This window comes from Centrocercus urophasianus, unplaced genomic scaffold (genome assembly GCF_019232065.1).
Source record: "Centrocercus urophasianus isolate 14NV4802_14NV808 unplaced genomic scaffold, USGS_Curo_1.0 seq_10, whole genome shotgun sequence".
Lineage (NCBI taxonomy): Eukaryota > Metazoa > Chordata > Aves > Galliformes > Phasianidae > Centrocercus > Centrocercus urophasianus.
Genome location: NW_024884142.1, coordinates 76486128 through 76510300, shown reverse-complemented (window position 1 = coordinate 76510300; position 24173 = coordinate 76486128). Strand labels below are relative to the sequence as shown.

The window sequence follows — 24173 nt, the reverse complement described above, 5'->3', positions numbered from 1 at the left end:
TCTTTCTCTCTTTCTCTCTTCCTTTCTCTCTTCCTTTCTCTCTCTCTCTCTCTCTCTCTCTTTCTCTCTCTCTCTCTTTCTCTCTTTCTCTCTTTCTCTCTTTCTCTCTTTCTCTCTCTCTTTCTCTCTCTCTTTCTCTCTTTCTCTCTTCCTTTCTCTCTTCCTTTCTCTCTTCCTTTCTCTCTTCCTTTCTTTCTTTCTTTCATATATGTAGCACAGAATGCTGTTGATTTTAATTTTAAATCCAAATACCAAGTTTGACTAGTGGAAATGCAAACATTATTCCACCTCCTGCCTAAGAATCAGTGGAATTGAGTGCTGTTACTCTGGGTTATCAATATCTATCATAGCATTGATCTTTAAACTGCCTTCTTCAGTTTGCTTGGTACAGTAAAACAACATATTGATGGAACAGATGCAGCTTCGAAAAGACAAGAAAGACAATGGTTCAGAGAAGCATACAAGATTGCCATCAGGGAACTAGAGGATCTAAGAGAATAAGTGAATTGCTTGTGTTCATATAAGAACACCTTTGCAGTACTGGAAAATGCACGGCAGTCTTGAGAGGGTCCAAAGTCACCATCATGGCAGTCATTACCAAAAAATCTGCAAAGCAGCCTAGATTAAGAACATGGAAGAAGGTTTATCTGAAAGACATTGTATGTGCTGAAAAAAGTCCTGTTTTACTTCTGACAAACAATTTGGGGTGGTTGTCACTGGACATTTGTTTCATAGCCTGATAACGCATATACTAAATTCTACTTAATCCTCAGCTGCATTTCATTCTTACTCAGAAAGTGCTGGACTACCACATTATGTAGTGATCTCTTTAGGTGATCTGTAAGCCCAACTGAGGAGAAAGTGCTTGAATGCTCACTTAATTGTAAGAACTTAGATATATGAAAGACACAGACCAGATTATGATGGTTATCTCCAATTGTTTTTGTGTTTTCTGTTAACACCATACTTTTCTTTAAAACCATTCTCAAAGCAACAGAGAGAGTAAGCACTCTCCAAAAATGTTTATGTAGAATAGAAAAAAATGGTCGAGAAGTATACGTTTTTGTTGCAATTAATTTTCAGGTACAGATGAGTTTGATTCTTTCAGCTATTATGATGCCAGCCAGCTCTCCTAGCTGCATATGAGAAACATAGTAAGCAAGGAGAACCCAGGTTGAAAAATACTGATGTAATTCCACTCATGCTAATGTGCAAACCATGAGACCATAATGCATGTCTAACTGCTATTGCTAAGAACTCAAGAAAGAAGAAATGCTGCTTCAGCACATATAACGTTCTGTGGTCAACAGAGTAAGACATTTAGTTTGCTGTTTATCCAGTCGTCTGTCTGGCAGCGTTAGAGCAAAAACAAAAAATGTTGAAAACAATGTTACATAATTTGACATGGTCAGTAAGAATGCCTTTAATCTAAAATGAGTCTGATTCCCAGTACTCTATCTTCCTCGGAGGTAAAGTCTGAATGGAAAGATAAGCCCTTCAAACGTATTGGGATTAACAGGGTTGGATGCTGATGAACTAACATGGAAAAAAGTTTCCAGAGGAAAAAGACGTTAAAAGAACTTCTCCAAGGGCTTCCCTCCAGTTCTGAGATCTGTTGCTGTGAGCAAAAGTGCCATGGCTGATCTCAGTTGTTGTGACAGTTGAACAATAAGGGGTGCCTGCCTTTCAGTTATGTAGGTCCCAGAGCTGAAGGAAGTTGGTTTCAGTTGAGCTTTCGGGAAATAGTTATGAAATACTTCATTGCTGAAATAACTGAGCAAATCCTGGGATTTGTTGTAGAAGCTCTGTGGCAGATAGGGAGGGAAAAGATGATGCCATCAGGTGGAATGCATTTCCATAGTACAGCCATTAGGCTACAAAGGTGAGCACAACTTATGCTTGAATTGCAGGTGGTCACAGTCATCCAGCAAAAGCAGTCAGAAGATGCATGCCTGTCTGGCAAACTGGGAGTAGTCAGAGATATTCTAATATGCAGAATTATTCTAGTCAGAAATATTCTAATATGCAAACAATGAATAACACAGTGACTAAAGAAAATGTTGGTTTTGTTCTTTTCATTGTTACTGTTTTTTTCCCCTTTCCTAGAGAAGCATTTCATCTGATTACACTGTTTTGATCTACATTGCTGTCCTCTTTTGGTAAAAGACTGGGACCTACTCTAATCATGCTTTATAAAAATCCCTTATAGAAGGTGTCAGAAATGAAAGTATGTTTCAAAACATGGTTATGCAAGAGAATAAGTGAGGGGAAGAATCACTCATCCGTGACTCTACAAATTTTAGAATTCCAAATTGCAGGATTTGATTTTTGTAGGATTTGATCACTGTTAGTACTCAAGCCTTCTCAGAGCTTATTAATAGACAGAATTCATATTTTTATCTATTTAGACAAATTTCTAAGCAGGCATCAGAGGCAGCTGCTTTGTACTTTGTAGTAACTCAGAGACAGCTTTAGCTATTAGTGCTGTTCTATGGGAAGATGGATCATTAGTCAGGGACTCTTCATCTATGAACTACGACCAGGATATTCATTTGGTTTCTTATCTGAAATATGACTTTCTTTCTCTGGAAACAATACTTCTGATATCATTGGTCAGTCATTGATACTGCTCAGATATACAACTTGCTCTTGGAAGTAGGAGCATGAACTGTGAGTGCTGAAGACATACAGGCTAAAATTGGTCAACTAAAAACCATGTTGGCTTTATATTCTAAACACTATTTTTGACATTAAGTTAGACTATTTTTTCCTCCATATACCTCATCTTCTTTTTTTCAGCTTGTGTAATGTAACCAAAACAAATGTTTATTACTCTGACTAAACAGAAAGCAGAAATCTGTTCATCTCAAAGGATTAGTGCAACTGAAATTACAAGGTTTTTAACTTGCTTTTAGAAAAACATCAAAGTATAGCTTGATTCTCTAACTCATCTCATCTGTGTCTGGTGGTGCTGGATAAAACAAACATGTTGAATTCATAAACAATTCATCCAGTACTGAGAAATTATAGAAATCAGAAACGCCATGTTTATAGTCGCTTTCTAGATCATAATCACTGATATTTTTCCACCAAGAAAACTCTAGGTAGAAAATTCAAATATGAGCTGCACTTAAGAAGAACACTGAAGTTGCTACTAATGTTGTCAATTAAAAACCAACTAATGGTCCAGGACTACAAGATTCAGAACACTTCCAGACAGTATCATTTTCAAGGGAGCACAGTGGTTGTATGAGAATGAAACTTGAAAACAGAGACATGGGTAGAGGAGGGGTGTAATAGAGAAGGACAGATCTGCAGGATGCTATTCCAAAAATAAGACGAAGTGCTGCAGAATAGAAAATATTCTATTCAAATTGCATTGGAGCATTCTGCTGCCTATGTGATAACCAATCTTTTTTTGTTTTGTACAGGTTGGGAAAGATTCCTTTGGCAATGATTATGTTGCAAATTTGAAGAAGAACGGTGTTTCTGCAGGTAAACTTTTACTTTAAAGAAGCCTTTTGAATTATTTCTAAGCTTTAAAAATTAATAGCAAATGTGTGTGTGTATTTTTTTCAAATTTAATTGCCTTATTGGCTATGTCTTACCATTCAGAACGCCAAATAATTGTTTTGACACAAATGGGAGGAATGAATGATTATGGGTGGACTTCTGATGTCAGCTGTACCACTAAAAATAAAATGTAATGTTATTACCTCTAAGTCTCAGATGATTGCATCAGTAAAAGTCACTTGAAGATAACTTACTGTTATGCATATGTTTAGGCTGGCATTGATAGCGATAATGCCTGATGAGAAACTGAAAAATCCAGTTTGGTTATCCTTTCTCTATTTCATGTTGGGAGAGAAGGAAAAAAAATAGAAATGCATTTGTCAACTCAGTGCATTTCATTTCAGCTCTTTAAAGTGGGCCGCTGTTTATTAATACATCTGTACACAAAAAGCAACAGTGAAAGACTTTCAGTAAAAGGGAGAGTTAAGCATTCACAATATACTATTATCTTTGCACCTTTGAAACTTTAATTCTCTCTCTTGTGTAAATGTATTACTGTGTGCTGCTTAACTACATGATCACAGTTTGTTTAAAGCCCCTTGTCTCTTTCAGTGTGGACAGAGTGGACAGATAAAGTCACTAAGTGGCAATTCAGTATTCTGTTTATTCTGTTTAATATGCAGCATCAAGTTTCATTTATTGCATTATTCAAGTCTCACTTTAAAGGGAGAATTATTAGTATTTTGTGGGCTCCTTTATTATGCTTATCAGTGTAGCATCTAAATATTTCACAAATATATACAGAAGTTTATTCTTTGCTTATCTTCCAACTTACACAAGTAACCAGGCAAAGATACCATAAAACCAATGTCTGTTAGTTATAAATCTATCCAAAGCAAGCCTACCCTATGAATAAAGTCTTTGATCAAGTAAAAATACCCTATTATAATGCATAGCACTTAATCAAAATGTATATTCCACAGCCAACCTTACATCTTTTCTGATTTAAATGATTGAGTCTTGGATCCCAGCTTGCATTCCAAGATTTGGAGGCAAGGATGATTCAGTGTACACAGACGTTTTCACACAGGACTATCGTATGTCAGTCCCATGACTTGCTTTTCATCCCAGTTTAATCCACATCTAGCCCATCCCTGTAATTATATACGTAAGGATAATGGCTACTGGACCCTTGCTGTAACTCTGCTTCTGTCCACTTCGTATCTTAGATCCTTGTCATATGACTTTTTTTTTTAACGCTCTTCTACTTCTTAATATACCACCTTACCCCTTTTCTTTTCAGTTTCAGTCTGTTTCCTAACTTGCCCACTCTTTCTGTCTGCACAACCAACCAGCTACCAGTACTGCTCAGACCATTTAGATCTTTACTGATGTGTGGCTCTCTCCCTCCAATGCTAGCTCTTCTGCATTTGAACTGACCAGTTAACTGCTTCCTCATGCAGCATACTTTCTGCACAAGGAGCACAGAAGACACAAGGTCTTTGCTTTTTAATTCTAATGTGCAAACCTAGCTCATGGTAAAAGAAACTATAATTGCAAGAAAAGTTCTGCTCTGACCCATGTAACTGAGCTAGATAGGGGAACCCTCAAGGCAAGTAATTCCAGTACTTTAGCAGATCTGCATAAGCATGATGTTATGGGTTTTTTTTCAGCCTTGTTCAAATTTGAACAGGTATTTAAATTTTCCAGAAAGAGCACTGCTTGAGAAAGAATCCAGCCCTTGAGCAGCCTCAGGTCCATGTTCTAAAATGTTAAAACAATGGAGCTTCTTAAACAAAAGGTCACCAGAATTTACCTCAAATACAATAGTGTATTTTTCTTGCATACACTTTTTAGGGAAAGAAAATGAACTTCTTTGACAGGTGTTTTACTATAGTGTTCACAGAATCTCAGAATCACAAAATGAGCAGGGTTGGAAGAGACCTTAAGGATCCTGAATCTCCAACCCCCTGCCACCAAGGAGGCAAGGCCACCAACCTCATTATTTAATAGTAGACTGGGCTGCCCAGAGCCCCATCCAACCTGGCCTTGAACACCTCCAGGAATGGGGCATCCACACCAGGTGTTAGGTGTTGGGTTTTACCTAACACAATCCATTATCGTGGAAACTTTCGGCTCACTGGTTAATATTTGACAAATTATCTGACGTCTGAAAACCTGCTCTTACAGTAGTAAATATTGAACAATCTTTATAACAGACAGTGCTGCCAGCTTAACTTCTAGATATCCGAATAATAATGCCAAGAGGAAAGGTATAGCCTCACGCTGCCTTCATACTATGTGTTAATGTTTCTCTTGAAAATGCAAATGTATGGGGAATTAAATGCTGTGTTATTTTAATATCTTTGGTTTCTCCAGCCTTGACTATTGTTCCACTGGATAAAATAAATACTTCCATGTAGGAGTAGAGAGTGCCTGAGAAAGCTGTATAAATAACATGCTTTCTTTAAAGCCGGGATGTAGCCAAATTAAAGAATGTTGGACTCACATTTCTGTTTTGTGGGTGTAAATTAACACTTTTTGTTTTTGTTAGCTTCTCTGGCATTGTTGCACATGAAAGAGTAATTAGCATTTTTAAATTGCTGGAGGTTATGAGTTCGTTTTAGATTTAATTCAATTAAACTGAATCACATGCTATTGGTTGAAAGTGATGTATTGAACTAATGCATGCTGTAACTTTTCCCTTTCTTAGCATTTGTAGGTCAGACTGCAGATGCTGTTACTGGAACTGCTTCAATAATTGTCAACAGTGAAGGTACATTATTTCTACTCAGAGTTGTCTTCTTCATTATGTCTCTACTGCCTCAAAAAATACCATCTTTGACTTGTCATTTTTAACTGTGGAATTTGTTTTTTACATCTTTCATCTTTTTCATGGTCTTATTCATACATTATTGCAAATTTGTAGAATGAGATGTCTAACAGCATCAGAATCAGACTCCTATACTTGCAATGCGATGGCCATAATTCAACCAGCCAGCTGATCTATCCAGTTTCACATTGTTCACAGGAGAAAGTGCATCAGAATGAGGTTAAAGCTTTCCTTCTCCTCTATGACTTGCTTAGCACTTCTGCCGTGAGAGAAGTTTGCCTCCTGAGTACACTGAATGAATCATTATGCTCTGAATCAGAAAATATAATTGTCCTTAGTATTAGTAGAAATATTTACGCTATTCTTGTAATATTACTGCAATTCTTGATCCCAGGCTGCATCTGCAGTGTTGAACACACGATTAAATAGCAAATCTGTTTTTCCCCGCGTTAGTTTTCCTTTGCTCTCATGTTGCAGGGGAAGAAGGAGAGAAGGGTTGGGTTTTCATACTCCTCTTCAAGTCTGCTAAACTATCTTCTGAAAACTTTCTTTTTATTTTTTCTTCAAGCAAACCGTGACTGAGAACTCTTAGGAAAAGCACTTGAGTCTAGATAAAACTTTAGAGCACAGGATAAATAATGTTTATGCAAACATAACAGATTTAGTGTGACTGAATTAATTCACTTTTGGTGCACTAATAGCCTTCACTTGAACAGGTACCGCAGCTTAGCTGACACATCAACTTAACAAGTTCCTATGTAGCTTGATGGTACACTGGGCTACAGCTCAAGAGGGTGAAGGAAACATGGCTATTTGCTCCAGGAGCAAACCTGGGAAGGAATGGGGACTAAAGGCAAGTCTACACAGGAACATTCAGGAAAATTAAGCAAACTCGTTGGAGATGTGAGTTTAATTTTGCCTAAGAAAGATTAATCAAATGCATGACAGCTCTAATTCAAGAATAAGGTAGCTCTAACACACTGAATAAACTGGATACCTGCCTTCTCTTGATTTGGATTAGCAGGTAAATTGTCACAGATCTTAAGCATTCTTTCTTTTGCTGCATGCAGTCACTACTGCAAGCACTGTAAATGGGTGAGACAGTGAGAATCCAGTAGGGCATATTCCCAGGCCTCACAGCTTTGTGCATAACTGGCTCTAGGTCTGTTATCCAGAATGACTGCATGAGAAGCAATCTAAGTATTTCTTAAATATGTATGGCCAGCTAAGGTAACCATGGCTGAGATTGGAAAAAGTAGAAATTAATTTCTGAAGGATAAGAAACAAAAGCACCTTGTGGATTTAAAACCTGTACAAGCATTAGGAAAGGGAAACTGATTGTTCAGTGTCACATGGTTAACCTTAAGTGTTAGTGTGAATGATCTCTGATAGTCTTGTGGTTCTCACAGTGAACAGAATAATGCATAATGTGATGTAGTTTGTTTCTTTCAGAAACTACAAAAAATCCTAAATTAAGTTACCACTGGCCTCAGATTTAATTTAAAATCTAGTTACAAACCTGGTCAAAACTGTGCTGTAAAGCAAACAGATGCACAGAATTGGTAATGGTTCTGGTTGTTGCTTCTGTCTAAAACCATCTGGCGCCTGAATTGAGTAAATTGTAATAAAATAGCAGTACTTATGTGCTTGCTGTTGCAAGAGACACTTCTTTTCTTGTAGAAACCTGGCTGATTTGACCTAAACAGGTTTTACCGCACTTTTTAAAGGGCTTGTCTACACATGCATGCTTTACCACAGTAGTTGAGCTGGCGTAGCTGAGACATCACAGCAGTCAGTGCAGACCCATGTGAAACAGTTTCTGCAAGCTCAAATTATATGTAAAAGGGAAGCATTTGGTGGTGTGTAGGGGGGACAGGGGGCCTTGGTTTGTGTTAAGATAATGAGAAGCAAATAGAAAACATAGATACTGCTTTAAATCATGATGTTTTAATTGCTATATTTTTGTGTGCCTCACCTGCATCTTACCAGTTATTTACAAGTAGTGACACTTACAGAAAATGCCAACTGCAATCAACAGTGTAATATCACAGGAGGAAGTGGGAGAGATTCTCAAATAGAGAGAGCATACTATGATGGAGGAAAAGAAAACCAGTGAAACCAGAATCAGAGGAGGTTCTGAAGCAGAGATTCCCTTGTATTACTTGTGTCTGTCTGTCCAGCACTGCTGCTGAATTTCTGGGAAGATTTTTGCTGAGTTACACAGATGTAACTCAACCATTATTTTAATTGCCAAAATAATTAAAAAATGGAAAATTATCAAGTGCATTTTATATTCTCAAAAATGCATTATATTTGGAGACAATACAGTGTCATTTCAGTGAAAGAAAGGTTAAATCCTGCTTTATTTCAAAATGGCGGGGAGATGTTTAACAAGTTTATGGTAGTGTTGGATAATGTACAACCCAGAGATGCTGTAAAAGATTCACTCTGGGCTGGTCTCAAAAATCTGTACAGCACTTTTTTTCTGGAACCTGGTGTTCCTGTCAAGTTCTTTCTTTTATATGACTTCCTTTTCAGATAGGTTTTGATCAAACACAATCTTCAACTCTGGGACTCTGTGTACTTCTAATCTGTACTTCTACTCTCAAGGAGAAAAATTGGTACCTCAAGCCAGTTTTCTTAACATGTTTTCTTTGAGGTGCGTTGTACCACTGAACTGCAGCTTCTTCTTTCAGCTTGCTTTCTTTCCACTAGCTATCACTTAACCACACCTTCTGCTAATGGTGTTTTACTGAGTCGTAAGAACTGCATAAAATTATGAGATGTACTGGACCTTTATGTATACATGCAGAGAAGGAAAAAAACTCTTTATGAATAATTTCTTTTACTTAATTATGTCTAAAGCTTATTGCAGCTTTGTCCATATCTGGTACTGGCTTGATGCTGCCATTAAGCTGCTCTGACTGGACCAGTAGCTTGAACCAATCTGACAACTTTCATATTCATGGCAAATATTCACTTGAGGGGACAACAGAGATTGGCAGGTCATGATTTAAGTGCTCTTGATTATTGCAAGCTGAAGCTAAATTCACCTATAGAGAATACTGTGAGATAACCCTCACTTGAGATAGGCTTTACACTGACTTGATGAGAATATTAATCATTCATCAACAGTGAATATGCAATATTTGTAAGTAAATGTACTTTCAGTACTGAAGCACTGGTTGTATAAAAACATTCAAAATATACATTTCAATTGGTCTCAATAAACACAGCAAACTTAGAATACATATGCCAACTTGATTGAATTGTACTTTCCAAAGAGAAAATTTTGTTTTGAACCTTCAGGATTGTAAATAAATGTCACTGAATTTTTATAGAATTTCTATATATTGACATTCATCATAAACTTGAATGTTCTATGTAGAAAACTGTTCAGTGCTTCTACCAAGTCACTCCACAGAAATTATTGTACTATGACACACCCAAAACATGCCCTTGTAGTCATGAATTGTGTGATTTAGCAGCAAATATTTTCCTTGTAACGTTATTTTCTGGTCACAAACATGTTCTTTTTTCCCAATTAACTAATATTCAGAAGTTCTGTACCTATTGTTTAAACTGTATTCTTTGAGATCTTGAATGAGTTCTAAGTTCTACTACTGATGACTTTTAGCCTCTTCATCCTGTATTAACAGTAAAGTGAGGATTATTGCACTGTGGTGTTTACTGCTTTCCACTGAGAGTTCTCATCTGGTGTCATGTATAAAAGGATACTTGGAAGAAAAATATAGTTGGAGTTATCTAGCCTTCTAAGAAGGAACAGCAGCAGGGTTAGAAGGCCAGCCAAGAACAGTATTTACATATACATACATGTGCTGTTTAAAGTATTGATTGGACTCAATCCCCATCTGGTGTAAGCTTCCGTAAGTTTATCAGCTTTATTTAGCTATTCTAGTTTTCAAGAGCTGTGAATGTGGCCTTTATTTTAGCTGACATCTGCAAAACTTACAATTCTATAGATGCTCCCTACAAAAAAACTATGAACTTTTAGTTTATGCACTAATATTTTAGAATTAGCTTTAACACAGTGAATATCTTTTTGTCATTCTTAGTATGGGCAACATTTTCACCTCACTGGAGTTGTTTCTAAGTTATGTGAATGTTTTAAAGCTTCATCTACAGTTGAACACAGACATTTTTCAGATAGTTTATGTTCACCTCGAAAGGCTATCTAAGAAACAGAAGACTGAATAACATCTGAAAATACTTACCTTCTTGTTGAAGGAACCTAGAAAACTAATCCTTAGAAATTAGTTTTCTTAGAATTCTCTAGAATGTAGAATGTTTTGGAAAACTTGAAATTTGTTAATGTTGGACAAGATGAATCCGTCCCCTGTTTACCATCTGTCTTTAACTCTGTTGTCCCTGGTGCTGATTTCCCATCTGATTTCCCTGGCAAGAAATAGTTGCTTCCAACAAGATGGGTGCTGGTAATACAGAATTCTGGTATTAGTTGTTAATACACAGGTCGAGATTCTGCTTTCATGCACACTGGTATAAATTTCTGGTGACTGTTGTCATTCACAGTCAGTGTGGTATGCATAGCTAAGAACAGAATGTGGCTTTTTATTTACAGCTTGAGTTTAAGCCAGTCAAGTCTGTTACAGCGCAGTAGGTACTTTATTTCTCTGGCAGGTATGGTTTGCTTGCTTTAAAGCAGACTTTAAGTCTCTGGCCTTTTGTTGTTATAAAGAAAAGCTTCTGAATGTAATCCAATGCAGCATGGTCTATCTTGAATTTGCACATATAAGTTTAAGCAAACAGCCTTCCTTATCGCCTTGGGCCATTAGCTCTAAAGACTAATAATAATATACATGTCAGTACAGCTAAATAGTTTAGCAAGATAATGCAGCAAGACATGTAGATAGAGTCTCAGATTCTATGTAGCATGGAGTCAAGGCAGAAATGAAATATATTTTGTTCTACCAATTCGTTGTGGTTTATTCTATTTACTGCTTTATTACATAAACTTTCAGCATATATGCTTGGCAGAATAGTTGCTTTTTGCCTTTGAAAGTCTCCTTTGCAGGTTTCAGATATCTTTGATAGCATTTGCTTGTTGCAGAAGATTTTTTTCTTTCTGTTTTTTTAATCGGAGATGCCCATCATTGTCTGTTGAAAAGCAGGGCGTTGGCTTTAAATGCTGAGGTTTTGCTTTTCAAATGCAGCTGTTCTGTACCAAACCATTGACAGCAGAATTGCTTTGGAAAGCTTGGGCCCCTCCCTCTGAGATCATTATATTATTCTTTCCATTGTCCTGCTTTCTTTTCAGAGCACATTTAGGGAGACAAGCTTTGCACGTTTCTTATTCAAAGGACTTTGAAGTCTTATTCAAGAAAAATAATGTACTTAAAAACATAAATATTTATTTACAGAGTAATTCAGTTCATCACAGAATTGGTATCCTTTAATGATTGGCAGTCCTTAAAGGAACCTTCGGCGGGGGCGGGCTGAGCCTGTAAATCAAGGAACAACTGACTTATTGAATTTAATACCTGAGTGATTAATAATAAATTTTAATTTGAAGGCACCCATGCCTGAAGGTCTCTAGGTGTTGTAACAGAGATTAAAAAAGAAACAAAGAAACTGCAATGAAAGAGGGCAACTTGCAGGTCTGGAGAAAAACAAAAACCTATTTGGAACCTACGTAAATGAACCTCTTCACCTAACTGTAAAACAAAGACAAGACTGAAAAGGATCTTAGAGTGCTTTGAGATACTGCTGGGCTTGTGTGTGTAAAGCTTTGCTTAGAGCATTCAACCAGCCAGCTTCAAGTTCAGAAAAGTCTGTTATCCACTTTTCTTACTTACTTCTGGTAAGGGTTTCTTCAGCCACAAGCATTATCTCTGGTTTTTTTGTAACATGCTGATTCTGGCTTTCATATTGTTTAGGGGCTCTAACTTGAAGCTTCACAAATAGAGAAAGTCTGCATTTCTGAAACACATAATTTGGACACACATAATTTTCATTGCTTTGTGAAATATCCTGTTACCTGCTCACGGGAAGATTGATCATGATGCTTTTGTCTTCAAACACTATTGCAGTACTTTAGGAAAAGACACGTATCAGTCTTGGTGTATGTTCCATATCTTCACAGTGACTAGTATAGTGCTTCTTTACGGTTCATTAGAAACACTGAAATAAGAGTGGGGAAAGTTCATTCATGACTTTCCTGAAGAAATATATACTGCATTTGTTGCATTGTATTGTATTTGTTAATCCTTCAATTGTTTTGATTATCTTCTGATATAATTGGATATTTGAAAATGCCACAAGTATTAAATTGTTTCTGGGGTTTTTTGAAAGAAAACTGAAATCATCATCTAAAAGGTATTGTAGAAAAGCAAAGGACTGTTTTACATACTTTATTGCAAAAAGTTAAGGCAAAAAATATTATATCTTCTCTTTAGGACAGAATGTTATTGTCATAGTTCCAGGAGCCAATCTGCTTTTAAATTCTGAAGACCTGAAGAGAGCTTCTGATATCATCTGTAAAGCCAAAGTGGTTGTCTGCCAGCTAGAAATAACCCCTGCTGTTTCTCTTGAAGCGCTGAAAATGGCACGTGCTAGTGGAGGTAATTTAGCATAAGCCTTTCTGTGTCCTTCGCTCCTGTTGCATGAAAACTACTCTTTATTGTGCTTTCAAAGTGAAGATCATGTGGTCTTTCTGTCATACCAGTATTATTTAGAACTGAAACAATGACCAACAAATTCACGCTATGCTAGTGAAAACCAAATTCAGTTTTTAAATTTTGCTACGTTTAACTTGAATGGCAAATCAGTCTCTACCCTTCTAATCCCATATATGGCTGGTACTGCTTTCTCTCTGATTTTCATGCTGTGACTAAAGACACTGTAATGTCATTAGGTCAGGAACTATGGGCCTGACTCTGGTCTTGTGCCCAGTGCAGAACAAGCATAAAGAATGCAAGTCAGTTGAGTTCTGCACACAACAAAGTGAATGAAATAACCTCAAAAACAGACTTATGCCCTTGTTCTTGTAGCAAAGCAGTAAGTATGACTGTGGTTTTCTGCATGGAAGTTAATATCCCTAATTTTAAAATTTTTAAAAAAGAGCTTTTTCTTTTTAACAAAGATTCTTAGAGTGTGAGTTGGCATGCTGCCGTTGGATAGACAGTCATGGTCTATGGTCTGTGAAATTATTAGTAATTGTTACTGTGCTGTACTTTTAAACGTAGGCCCTTGTTCCTTCAGTGTAGAATATACCTGGATAAAAGCTGGCATTTTGCTTGAACAAGATGGGGTTTCACTACCAACATGATGCTTTTGTTCTTTAAGTGTCTGTAATTCCTTCAGTTACTCAAGCACAATTACCACAGTATTTGTACAACGCTAAGTAAATAATTATGCAAGTGAAACATCTATATGGTATTAAACTTATGTTGTTCTCATTTATCAAGACTGTGGATAGACTATGAGGGATCAGCTCAAATGGTCAGCTGTGCAGCTGGTCGCAGAAGGAACTGGGATCAGAACTAACTGGATCCCTGCAGCTGGGTCCAGACTTGCTCCAGTAGATCATAGCACCTTGGGCTTCTTTGCTCCTCAGTCCCCCTGCAGCACTGAGCACTGCTGTGCAGCTGTTGTCATTTCTGTTGTTCATGCATCATAGAGTCAGAACCATAGAATCACCAAGGTTGGAAAAGACCTCCAAGACCAACCAGTCCAACCATCCACCTATCACCAATATTTTCCATTAAGCTATGTCCCTTAGTACAACATCTAAACATTTCCTGAACACCACCAGAAGTGACTCCACCACCTCCCTGGGCACTCCAGCACCTGAGCACTCTTTTGGAGAAGTTCTTCTTCAGATGTAGGAGAACTTCATGCATCCTTTTCACATATTTTGTGCTGATTCAAGTGGCTATGTTACATGCAAGCCCGAGAGAGATTTTCTTTGGTAGTAATATCGGTAATCGTCCTAAACTGTACGAACTATACTCTGTGCACACAGAAGAATTTTTTTTTGGCTTCTATTTGAAATGCAAATTAAAAAAAAAAAATCTAAACTTCACTTAACTGAGTAACTAGCACCTGGGATGCTTACAATCTGCATAAGGAGGGGGCAACAGAACTTGCTATGTTCTAGTTTTAAATTTTTATGAAAATTGATAACATTGTTAATCTAGTGGCTAATGGAATATAATTGGTTCATGGACCAATATCAATGACTTATTTTGTCTTCTTCTAAGTCTGCACATAGTTCTAGTAAAGTTGCTTTATTTTTTTGTCACTTCCTTATGGAAGGATACCAGCCCATGTCAGAAAATCCAAACCTGATACACACAACAGGCATGCAGGCATTTAGCAACTGCAGAGAACACAACATATTGAGGAGAGATTGTGGTAACTGTGGGCCAGCACTAGTTCTGTGCTGTCAGTCTGCTGTCATTGTGCAGGTCTTGTGTCAGCAGAGTTTGGGTTGCTTCTGCTATAAAGCAACTGGCTACACATGTTCACATGTCGTGATGCAGTCAAATTTAAATAAACAGCTGAGTTTGTAGCATTGTAAAAATCCATCCTTAGCCAATTCTAAATTGTTAATGCAATTTTCTTTTTTTTTTTTAGCCTGCTATACGCTCATGTATAATGCAGTAATGTGTGTTAGGATGTGCAGTATTTTTGTTGAACAGATGCATATCCAGATGTCTCAAACCACAGCTTCAAGGTTGGTTTTTTTTTGCCTGTTTTTTCTTCATTCTTACTGAAACAAAATAACCATTAAGATGGAGAAAGAATATGGATGCTCAGGCAAAACCCCTTTGCTCTGTTTAGTGCACATGACACAGATTTGTTAGAGAGGGAGACATCTCGTGTTCTGACATCCTGTAATTGTAGCACTGATTGTTGAAGACAATCTCAGGGTGAAGGAAAGGCAAGAAGGAAGGAAGGGAGGGGTTGTGAATAACCTAAGTAGGTATAAATTGCAGTGGAAGTCTGATTGGAAAATGTTAGGTTGTAATGGCCACATGCTGCTTCCAAGAGGAGAACCACTTCATTTATGGGCAAAATATTATCGTGCACCAAAGTCTGTAAAGCGGTTTTCAGGCTCCTGTAATGCCAAGCTCTATAAATGACAGATAACTCTATATAAAGACAGATAACTCCAGCCTGTTAACACTGTAGGGAAGAATGGCATTAACCAGGTCTGGAAGCAGCTTCAGCTATTAAGGTTGTATGTCACTTTCAAGTAGATCAAGTGCTTCAACTTTTTAATCATGGGTTGCAGTTTTTCATACAAGCTGTTTATCCGTGGTTAAATTATTTGTAGAATTCTGCCAAGACAGTGGCTTCAGAAACTAGGCCATGGAAAACTGCCATCCAGTCTACGTGCCTTTAAAAGGTGTAGACTGGCTACCTCAAAACTTAGTAAAGACTTGATACCAAGGGAGATTTCATTTAAAGATAAGACTTTACAGTATGGAAATCTGCCTAATTTTTACTGTGTTACCTGCTTTTGGAAGGTAACTACCTTCAACACAGACTTTCAGAGTCATTCCTGACTCTGATCCTAAGCAGCTTCTTTTACACTGATATCGATCTCTTGGAGACCAAGGAAATAGAGGTTCTCCTTTCAGTTCTCTTCCTTCTTCCTCTGACATCTCAAAAAATTAATTCCTTTTATGCTTCCCATGTCTGAAATCTATGCTTCCCCCCCACCATTCCAACCCAGCTTTGTCTCTTCTGTATTTGTACTATTAAGAATGGAAAGTATGTTAGGAGAATGGATCTTGGCAAATGGAAAGGCAGAGATTGGGCAGAAAATAATCTGGTGTTCCTAAGGGGAACACAAGTCCTGTTTTTCACAGACTGAAAGACAATCTTAAGGTTCTTCCATCTCCCCAGTGGCTCAGCAAATATTAAACATGGGAGTGAACTACATAATACCAACATATTCCAACCTGTTCATGATGAGTCTGCATTACTTAAAGCCCAAGCTGGAACACTTCTAGTGCTGTTCATGACCATTGTATATGTCATTATAATACTATAGGACTGAGTTTGTTTTTCAGTATGTACTGTTTGTTGGAGTTTTTTGTTTGTTTTGCTTATGAATGTATACCTTAAATATTTATTTTTTTTTAAATAAAAAAAACTTAATTAGGGTGGCAATTCAGAAAATAGGAAGTGTAAGAGTTAAGTTTGCCTATGAAAGCTTAATTTGTCTCTTTTCTGCATATATATTAGGTTGCAGTCTTTAATTAAGTGTTCACATGCTGTTTTTCAGTGGTATGTGATCATATAATTAAAGAGTTTATTATAATACATACTGTATTGTAATAATGTAAGGGAGCCAAATGAAGATTTTACTGGAAATCCTAATTCTGACATTTTCTGACTTCTGAGTAAATGCCTTTGTGCTTTAAATAAGATTATTTTTAACGAGACAAATAGACATGATAAAGTCACAGGCAACTTTCTGAAGTATTAATCAAAATGAGTATCCACTAAACTTCTTGGAGCTGAGATTTCGGAAAGCTTTGAGGATCTTTCTCTTTAGGGAGCTAAGTGGGATTCAGAAGTGTTCTGGGTGTCCGTGTACTATAGCTTAGAGTCTAAATAAACATATAGGGCTGAAAATACAGACATCTAAATTGGAAGATTTGATCACTTGCAATATTTCTCAAGTAAGAGAGTGCACTTTATATAAAAGCGATGGCCGTGTAGTTAAAAGACAGCAGCATTCAACATAACATTGGCAAAATGAGAAACTAACTCTGAGGACTTCCTGTATTACCAGTGAAGTCCCTTACACTCTGTCCTCATGACAAACCTTTTCTACTGTTACACAGAGCCTTAGGCTACAGTTTCGGATTAGGTTAACTAACATATTCTACCATACCTTAGCTAAGGTTTTAGCTCTGCCAGATAACATATTAAAAATATACAGTGCTTTGTCTACACTAGAGTTTTACAGTGTGGCAGTTTGAACAAGTTAGGTAACACATTCAAAACCACATTTAAATCCCTGTCTGGACACGTCCTTCATTAGTCTATATCCCTGTCTCTTCATGTATAGAATGCAGATAACAACATAGAAAAAAATCTAGAACTAAATAGGTTCTTGTAAAACCTGTTAAAATCCTCTAAGAAGAACCATCAGTTAAACAATTTGTATTTGCTTAAGACTTTTCCTGTGCTGTTTTTTTTTTTAATTAATAATTTGTTGCTTTTTTTTTCCTGTTACTTGTCTGTCATGTTCCTATTATGTGACTGAACATTAATTAGATGGGAATTTTAATATAATAAAACTTCTAGCAGTTCTATAAAATGAAGACATAGAAAATGAGAGTCATTTGCATTTAATGCTAAACACTGGGAGCTGTGAATGCAATCTTGGAAGGTATTAACCACAATGATATTCCAGGTGTTGTGTTTATCTTAAATGCTAGAGGTTTAGACTTTTTTCCATTTTTTTTTCAGTAAAAACCTTGTTTAACCCTGCTCCTGCCCTTGCTGACCTAGATCCAGAATTTTATACCCATTCTGACATCTTCTGCTGCAATGAAACTGAGGTAATGATCATATATGAAGGAGTCTTCACCACTAAAATTTAAGGGGGATTCTGTTCTCAGAAATGCAGCATGGGGAGCAGAAAAACTAAGCTGTGTTCCTCCTCCATAGGGTTTCTGGAGGTAACAGGTTTAATCCCTGACTTAATGAGTAAAGAGGAATATTCTAGAATTCATTTCAATTACATTCAAAATTAAATTAATTGTTTCCAGCAGGAAAGTTGTATCCAGCCTCCCTTACAAGTAGATGAGTAAAACAAATCCATAAAAGGACACTAAGATGCTAGTACTGAGTGGTAAATATTAAAATAGATCCTTGTCCTCGTTCTGCGGTCCCTTGATATGATTAGCAGCAGTGCGCTAGCCGTAGCGTTCTGACAGTTTTAAACTCGCTTGCCAGGAGGTGATGCATGCACGCTGCACTTGATGGTAAATAGCAGCTTCATATGCCTCTTCCTGTCAGATCTGTTTGCAGTGAGTCTGTTTCTCTGGCCCTTCAACTGTGCCTTTTCTCTTTTTCTTTCCATCTTTCCCGCTCTTTTCTAATTCAAGCATTTTATTTCTCCCCAAGCAAATTATTTTTGTCACAAGAGACAAATTAAGCGCATCTCACAAAGCCTTGGTTTTAATTTCTTATTTATTAACATAAAGCATGCTGTATTCCTTCTCTTCACTCTCTCTTTATATAAACAGGAATGTGTGAGAAGCAACACAGCAGATAGAAACCATGCCCTGATCATAGTTATAGTGATCTGCAGCAAACAGGATTTCTGCAGCGAACATGGTACCTGTGGGTAGAGGAGAGGGGAGGGCTAAAAGCATAGCCCTGTTTTCTATATGACTTTTTTTTTTGTCTGATGACTGTGTCTGCCAAAATAAGGCTCAGTTACCCTCTTTTGAAATTTCTGTGAAGACCTTTTACAAACTTTATCAGAAGTCCTCAGTTCATGAGTCTTCAAGCATTCAAGGTTCTAATTAATCCAAGCTGACATTGGAATTTTATTCTGAAATGTTCCAATACACGTCTCCATTTCAGATACACCACAGTACTCAGGAATGAGCCAAACATTTCTTTCAAGGTGGGAGATGCTGTGGCCCCTCCAGATTCTGGTAGGCAAAGCTTCCAGTATAGTTGGAAGCAGTATAATTTGTGGTTATCAGAGCCATCAGCATTCAGTTATATGTGACAGTGAGAATGATAAGACAAAGTATTTGTTTTCATTTGGGACACCCATATTGTTTTCTTCATGCTTTCAGGAAACTCTTTTATGCCTGAACCATGCCCCTGGACTGGTTAAATGGGCTACAGCATGCATTTTGGGCTGAGAACATCCATATTCTCCCATCAATTTAATACATGTCATTCACTGTTTGCTTTTTTTTCATCATGTCACTAGCTTTTTTTTTTTTCCCCTTGAGAAAACTTATCCCCCATGTGTTAGACACAAAACTTTGGTTTTCATTACTTGTCTGTTCCTGACTTTTCTCTCGTTGCTCTTTGCAGCACACATGTTAAAGTTTTCCCTTTATTATTGCTAGAGGACAGTCTTGAAAGAAACATTCTTTGAGAAGTTTTACTTGCTGGAGCCAGAGCATATTATTATTACCACCACATGGAGAAAAGAAAATTACTCTATGGGGAGAACTAGAAATACAGGTGCATAATTACAATAGATCCCTGCTCACTCATCCACCTTTGTACCCACCCATGGAGCTGGGGGTACAGTTTGCATTCTTTTCTGCTATTTTCTTTTAAAAAGTGATTACCGTTTGAAGATGGCTGGGATCACTTCCTGCAGTCAGGTAAATGAATTCAGTGCTGTTTAAAAGGCTTCTCTCTTCTGAATTTATGGGTATGATAGACCTATGAAAGTTCCTGCCAGCCATATCATGGGAGAACAGATTGAGCTGTGGGACCCCTACAGCATATTCTGAGAACACAGAACTGCACATAAATAATTGCTTTTAGCAATAACCTTCTCATATTTTGCAATGAAATGAATTACGTTACCATCTTTTTAATAATCAATTATATTTTACTTCATCCTCTCTATGTCTGGTTTGTTATTGAGTTGATGTTCAAGGATGAATTATTGCCATTTTTCCTTTCTTTTTGCTGAGAAAAAAGGAAAAATGAAGCAATGAAGCACTTGTTTTTCTTATATCCCAAAATCAAAAGATCTTTTTTTTTCTTTTAGTAATTGTTATATATTCATGTGCCATCTGTTTTCTGTTTATTTCATTACTTTCTTTGATTTCAGATCACTGTAATGTATGCATTTGAGAAGTTTAATATAGAAATAAATGTTTACATATCCAAATAAAGGTTACCGGTCACATCTCTACATGCCATTTAAAAGCAATGAGTTGAATCTGCTAATCTTAAAATAATGATGGTTTTCTCCATTCATCCATCTGCATTTCCTTCAACTTCTTAAATTAGGAATTACCTTCCACTTTGATGGTCCAGAATACATACTGGGGAAAGGTCTCACAGCTTTCTTTTCTTCTTTCCCTCAGTATCAGGTAGTCCTCATAGCCAGAAAAAAGGAATTGAATGAGATGGACCTTTGCTCTAACCCACTGTGTCCATTCTTATTTTATAGGTTTGGTGGTTGTTTTGTTTTTAATCCTCTGTGGCCACATTTATTGAATATGCTGCTTACATCTGCTTTCTTGAGATGTTTGGTTCCAGCTCCGTTGCTGCTCCTCTTTGGTATTTCTGAGCCTCAAATAATTTTCTTCTAACCAAAACCCCATTTATGTTCCAGGCTTACCTCTTTTGCAGATCTTTTGTTATTCAGCATTTTTAAGTACTACTTGAAAACTAGTATTTTATTTCTGCCTTATCATTAGTAAGCCCTTTAATAGCTCTCAACAAATTGTCTCAGATTTAAAGATGAACTCTTTAGAGCTATGCAGGTCAGCTGGTTCTAAAACATTCTTTTTAACACAGACACATATGCTAAGACAAGATTAAATTTTCACCGATTTTAATTGTTACTTGGTTTGGCTTTCTTATGAATTTAAATTTACAGGTATTTATCATATAATTTTACCTAAATATTTTAATCTTTATTCTTCATCAAAAAACAGCTTTATGTTATGAAGTCCTGTACTCTGTGGATATCATGTGAATATATTTGTAACAGAACTGTGCTAGCTGTGGAGCAGAGAGCTAGCCATCGAGCCTAAGACATTTCACAGATGGTGTGGAGCGTTTGTTTTGCTAGAGATGAGTAAAAGGGAATAGTCCTTGTGATTAGCTGAATTATTACTGAGTCAGAAATCTCTATTGTTTACTTCCACACTGGTCAGCAGCTTTGATCTGTGATACCTTTGTCACAGAATAAAAATTTAAAAATGTCAGCTACAGTTTTATACAATCTTGGGATTTTGAGTCTCAAATGTGTAAGTATCAAATGCATCACACTTTGTACTCTATTCTTCATTAACTGCTTTAGGATTTAATGAAATCACATGCAGTATCTGATATAACAGCACGGCTTGTTCTTATGGATTTATGTGCTACAGGGAAGCAAACAAAATTATACTATCAGTGAATTATCTACCATTAGTTTGTCTAGAAGGCTCTTCACAAGCTGTTCTTTTCACTCTTGCTTGTTGCAATAATATTTTTTTAATGTCTGACATTGCTTTCTTTTTATGTGGTTCATGAAGAAAAAAACTCAGAACAAATCTTGCAAGGTTATCAGTTCTTTCTTTGCTTAGCCTGTAGTTCAGTTTTATCTTTTCCCAGAAAGATCAAGCTTGTTGAGACTAGTTTGTTAATTCCCAGATGCAGCACAGCCTAATCCCTGAGGTTTGTGCAGGAATGTGCTAGTTCTCCATTCCCTTAATTCTTCTAATGAAAAATAAATGTATCCAATGTCATCTAAGTGAAAACCAATGGTTGTTCTTCTCAGTCTGCTATAAATGTTGAAAAAGAAACAACCCTATACAAGAAGAGTTCTTTGGAATGCTTACCTTTTTTTTTTTCTTTCCATTTTTTTTTTCCTTACTGTAGTATGGCCCTAGGCACAACCACAATGTCAATAGAGTTCATGTGTTGTTTTTCTTATTTAGTGTGTGCGTGCAATTACAGAGCCCTGCAGGTTAGGAACCAAAATATATTGCATGTCAGCAATTTGAATTTGGTCCTAAACATTTTGAAGAACAGCTGCTTCTCTGCTCAGAGAATACTGAAGAGCCCTTCAGGAGAAGGAAAACTCCTAAATGGTTGCAGCAAATGATTTAGCATGTCAGGCTATTTTTAATGCAACACTGGGAACTTCTTTCTTCCTAATGTAAAATGGATATCAGACTCCTGATCTAAGTAAGAAGGGCCTAGCAAATGTTTAATTAAATGCTGACAGCATACTTAAGGGTTTTGATGGTAGAAAAAGTACATCTAAATATAAATTCATGGCTAATTTTCTTAAAGAAAGCTGCAAGATGTATAAAAATATTACAAAATAATAGATACTATCATTTTGCTTCCTTTGAGCTATTGTCTATTAGTTGAGGTTGAAACATTTTTGAAAGAAATATTAATAATGGAAATTCTTGTTAGTATGTCCAAAATCAGTAGACAGCAATGGCTTTTACAAGATTCAGAGAATATCAAGCTTATACAACTGTATCTGAAGTCCTAGAGCAGGACATCTGAGATCTTGCTTATTAATATAGACTGGTTAATAATAGAGATAGTCTCAGGAATTTGCCTTTCCTGTAAGTAAAGGAAAGCTACTATTTCTTCTTACATAGAAGTTGCTGGAAATTCACAGTATATTTAAATTTAAATTCCAACTTTGTCTATTTTATCTGTTGCTGGAAACTATGAAATTTCCCATATTTAGTCTAAAATGAAAGATGTTACTTTTGGGAGAGGAGAGAATAGCTTCAAGCCAATTCATTTCAATCAGTTTTTAATTACTCTAGCATAAGTATTTCTTCATGTATGTATATAAAAGTTTTATAATTTGAAACAACTGGAATTAGCTTGGCTTATGGCCTGATCTTGCAATTGTATATATACCAAAACTGTCTCTCACTACTTCTCTGGGACTCATCATGTGTTAGAATTAACAAGATCAAGTTCTTTTTCTGTCATTCTCAAAGAAATCTTAGAAATCAGATACAGCCAAGTTTGTAGCCAACTGGCTTACTGTATATAAATACTTAACATTAAAAGTATTTTAAATTGTCATATGTAATTTTAGATAAGTTAGCCTTAAGCCTGGTAGTTTGCTTATTATTATGATTTCTATTCCTGGCAACGTTTGCAAAGTTGCCTTGTGCTAGGTGCTTCGTGGATACTAAAGCCAAAGATGGACTTCTCACTGAAGAGTTCACATTTTTTGTCATCTCATCAGTTTCTATTTGTTGAGTAGGAACAAGCCTCTGGAGATCTCAGTCCTGGTGAAGAAGTGCTAGCTTCGGTCAGATCACTCAGGGTTTCTCCTTTCAAGTTTTGAATCTCCGAGGATGGGGAGCCCGTGCCCTGTTTTGGATACCTGCTCGAGTGCTGCATCACTCTGGTAGTGAAAAAGTTTTTCCTAATGCTGGAATTTTCCATGTTCCAGCTTGTGCCAGTTGAGTCTAGCCCTATTCTTGTGCAGCTCCAAGAAGAGTGGTTCTCTCTTCTCTATTATACACACATTAAATTGTTGTAGCCAGCAATTAGATCTCTCCCTAGCCTTAGGTTTTTGAGGCTGAACAGAGCTGCTTCTCCCAGCCACTGCTTGTATGTCCTACTCTCTGGTCCCTACCTGTTTTGCTGGCCTCCCACTGGGCTTGTGTAGTATGTCAGTGTCTTACTTCTGCCAGGGATCTCAAGACTAGATTGTCCTGAAGATTTGGTCTCACAAATGCCAGGCAAGAGGATCCAGCACTTTTCCCTGAAAGAGGCTGTGTAGGCCATGGAGTGCCCTGCATGCACCACTGCTAGAAACACTTGGCAAAGATCTACATCGTGGTTTCTTTATCACTTTTAGCCAGTGCAAACTAGTACTGATGTTGAAAGGAGTCAATTGTTTCACTTTATCTTATTTTAGTTTGGGCTTAATTTTAGCACAGATCTGCTTTTCAATCCAGCTTGTTTCCTGGCCACACAAATAGCTGTGCTTGCACAAGAGAATGGGCCATGTGGACAGGAGTGAAAGGCAAAGCAGGACCATTTTTTTTCTGTATCAGTGCTGATTTGTGTCAGCGTACTGCAACTAGACTCCACAGTCTAAAGAGACAAGAATAATTAACAGAGAATA

The 24173-nt window shown here is 36.9% G+C and overlaps 1 protein-coding gene across 2 annotated transcripts in view; it reads left to right on the top strand.

The window, feature by feature from the left end:
- RBKS (ribokinase) overlaps positions 1-24173 on the top strand; it is a 66127-nt gene that overhangs the window by 19925 nt on the left and 22029 nt on the right. For both annotated transcript variants that reach the window (XM_042827749.1, XM_042827759.1), the window contains 4 exons: positions 3432-3495; positions 6227-6289; positions 12781-12945; positions 17819-17910. In XM_042827749.1, coding sequence (XP_042683683.1) covers positions 3432-3495; positions 6227-6289; positions 12781-12945; positions 17819-17910 — 384 coding nt within the window. The remainder of the gene's footprint in view (positions 1-3431; positions 3496-6226; positions 6290-12780; positions 12946-17818; positions 17911-24173) is intronic.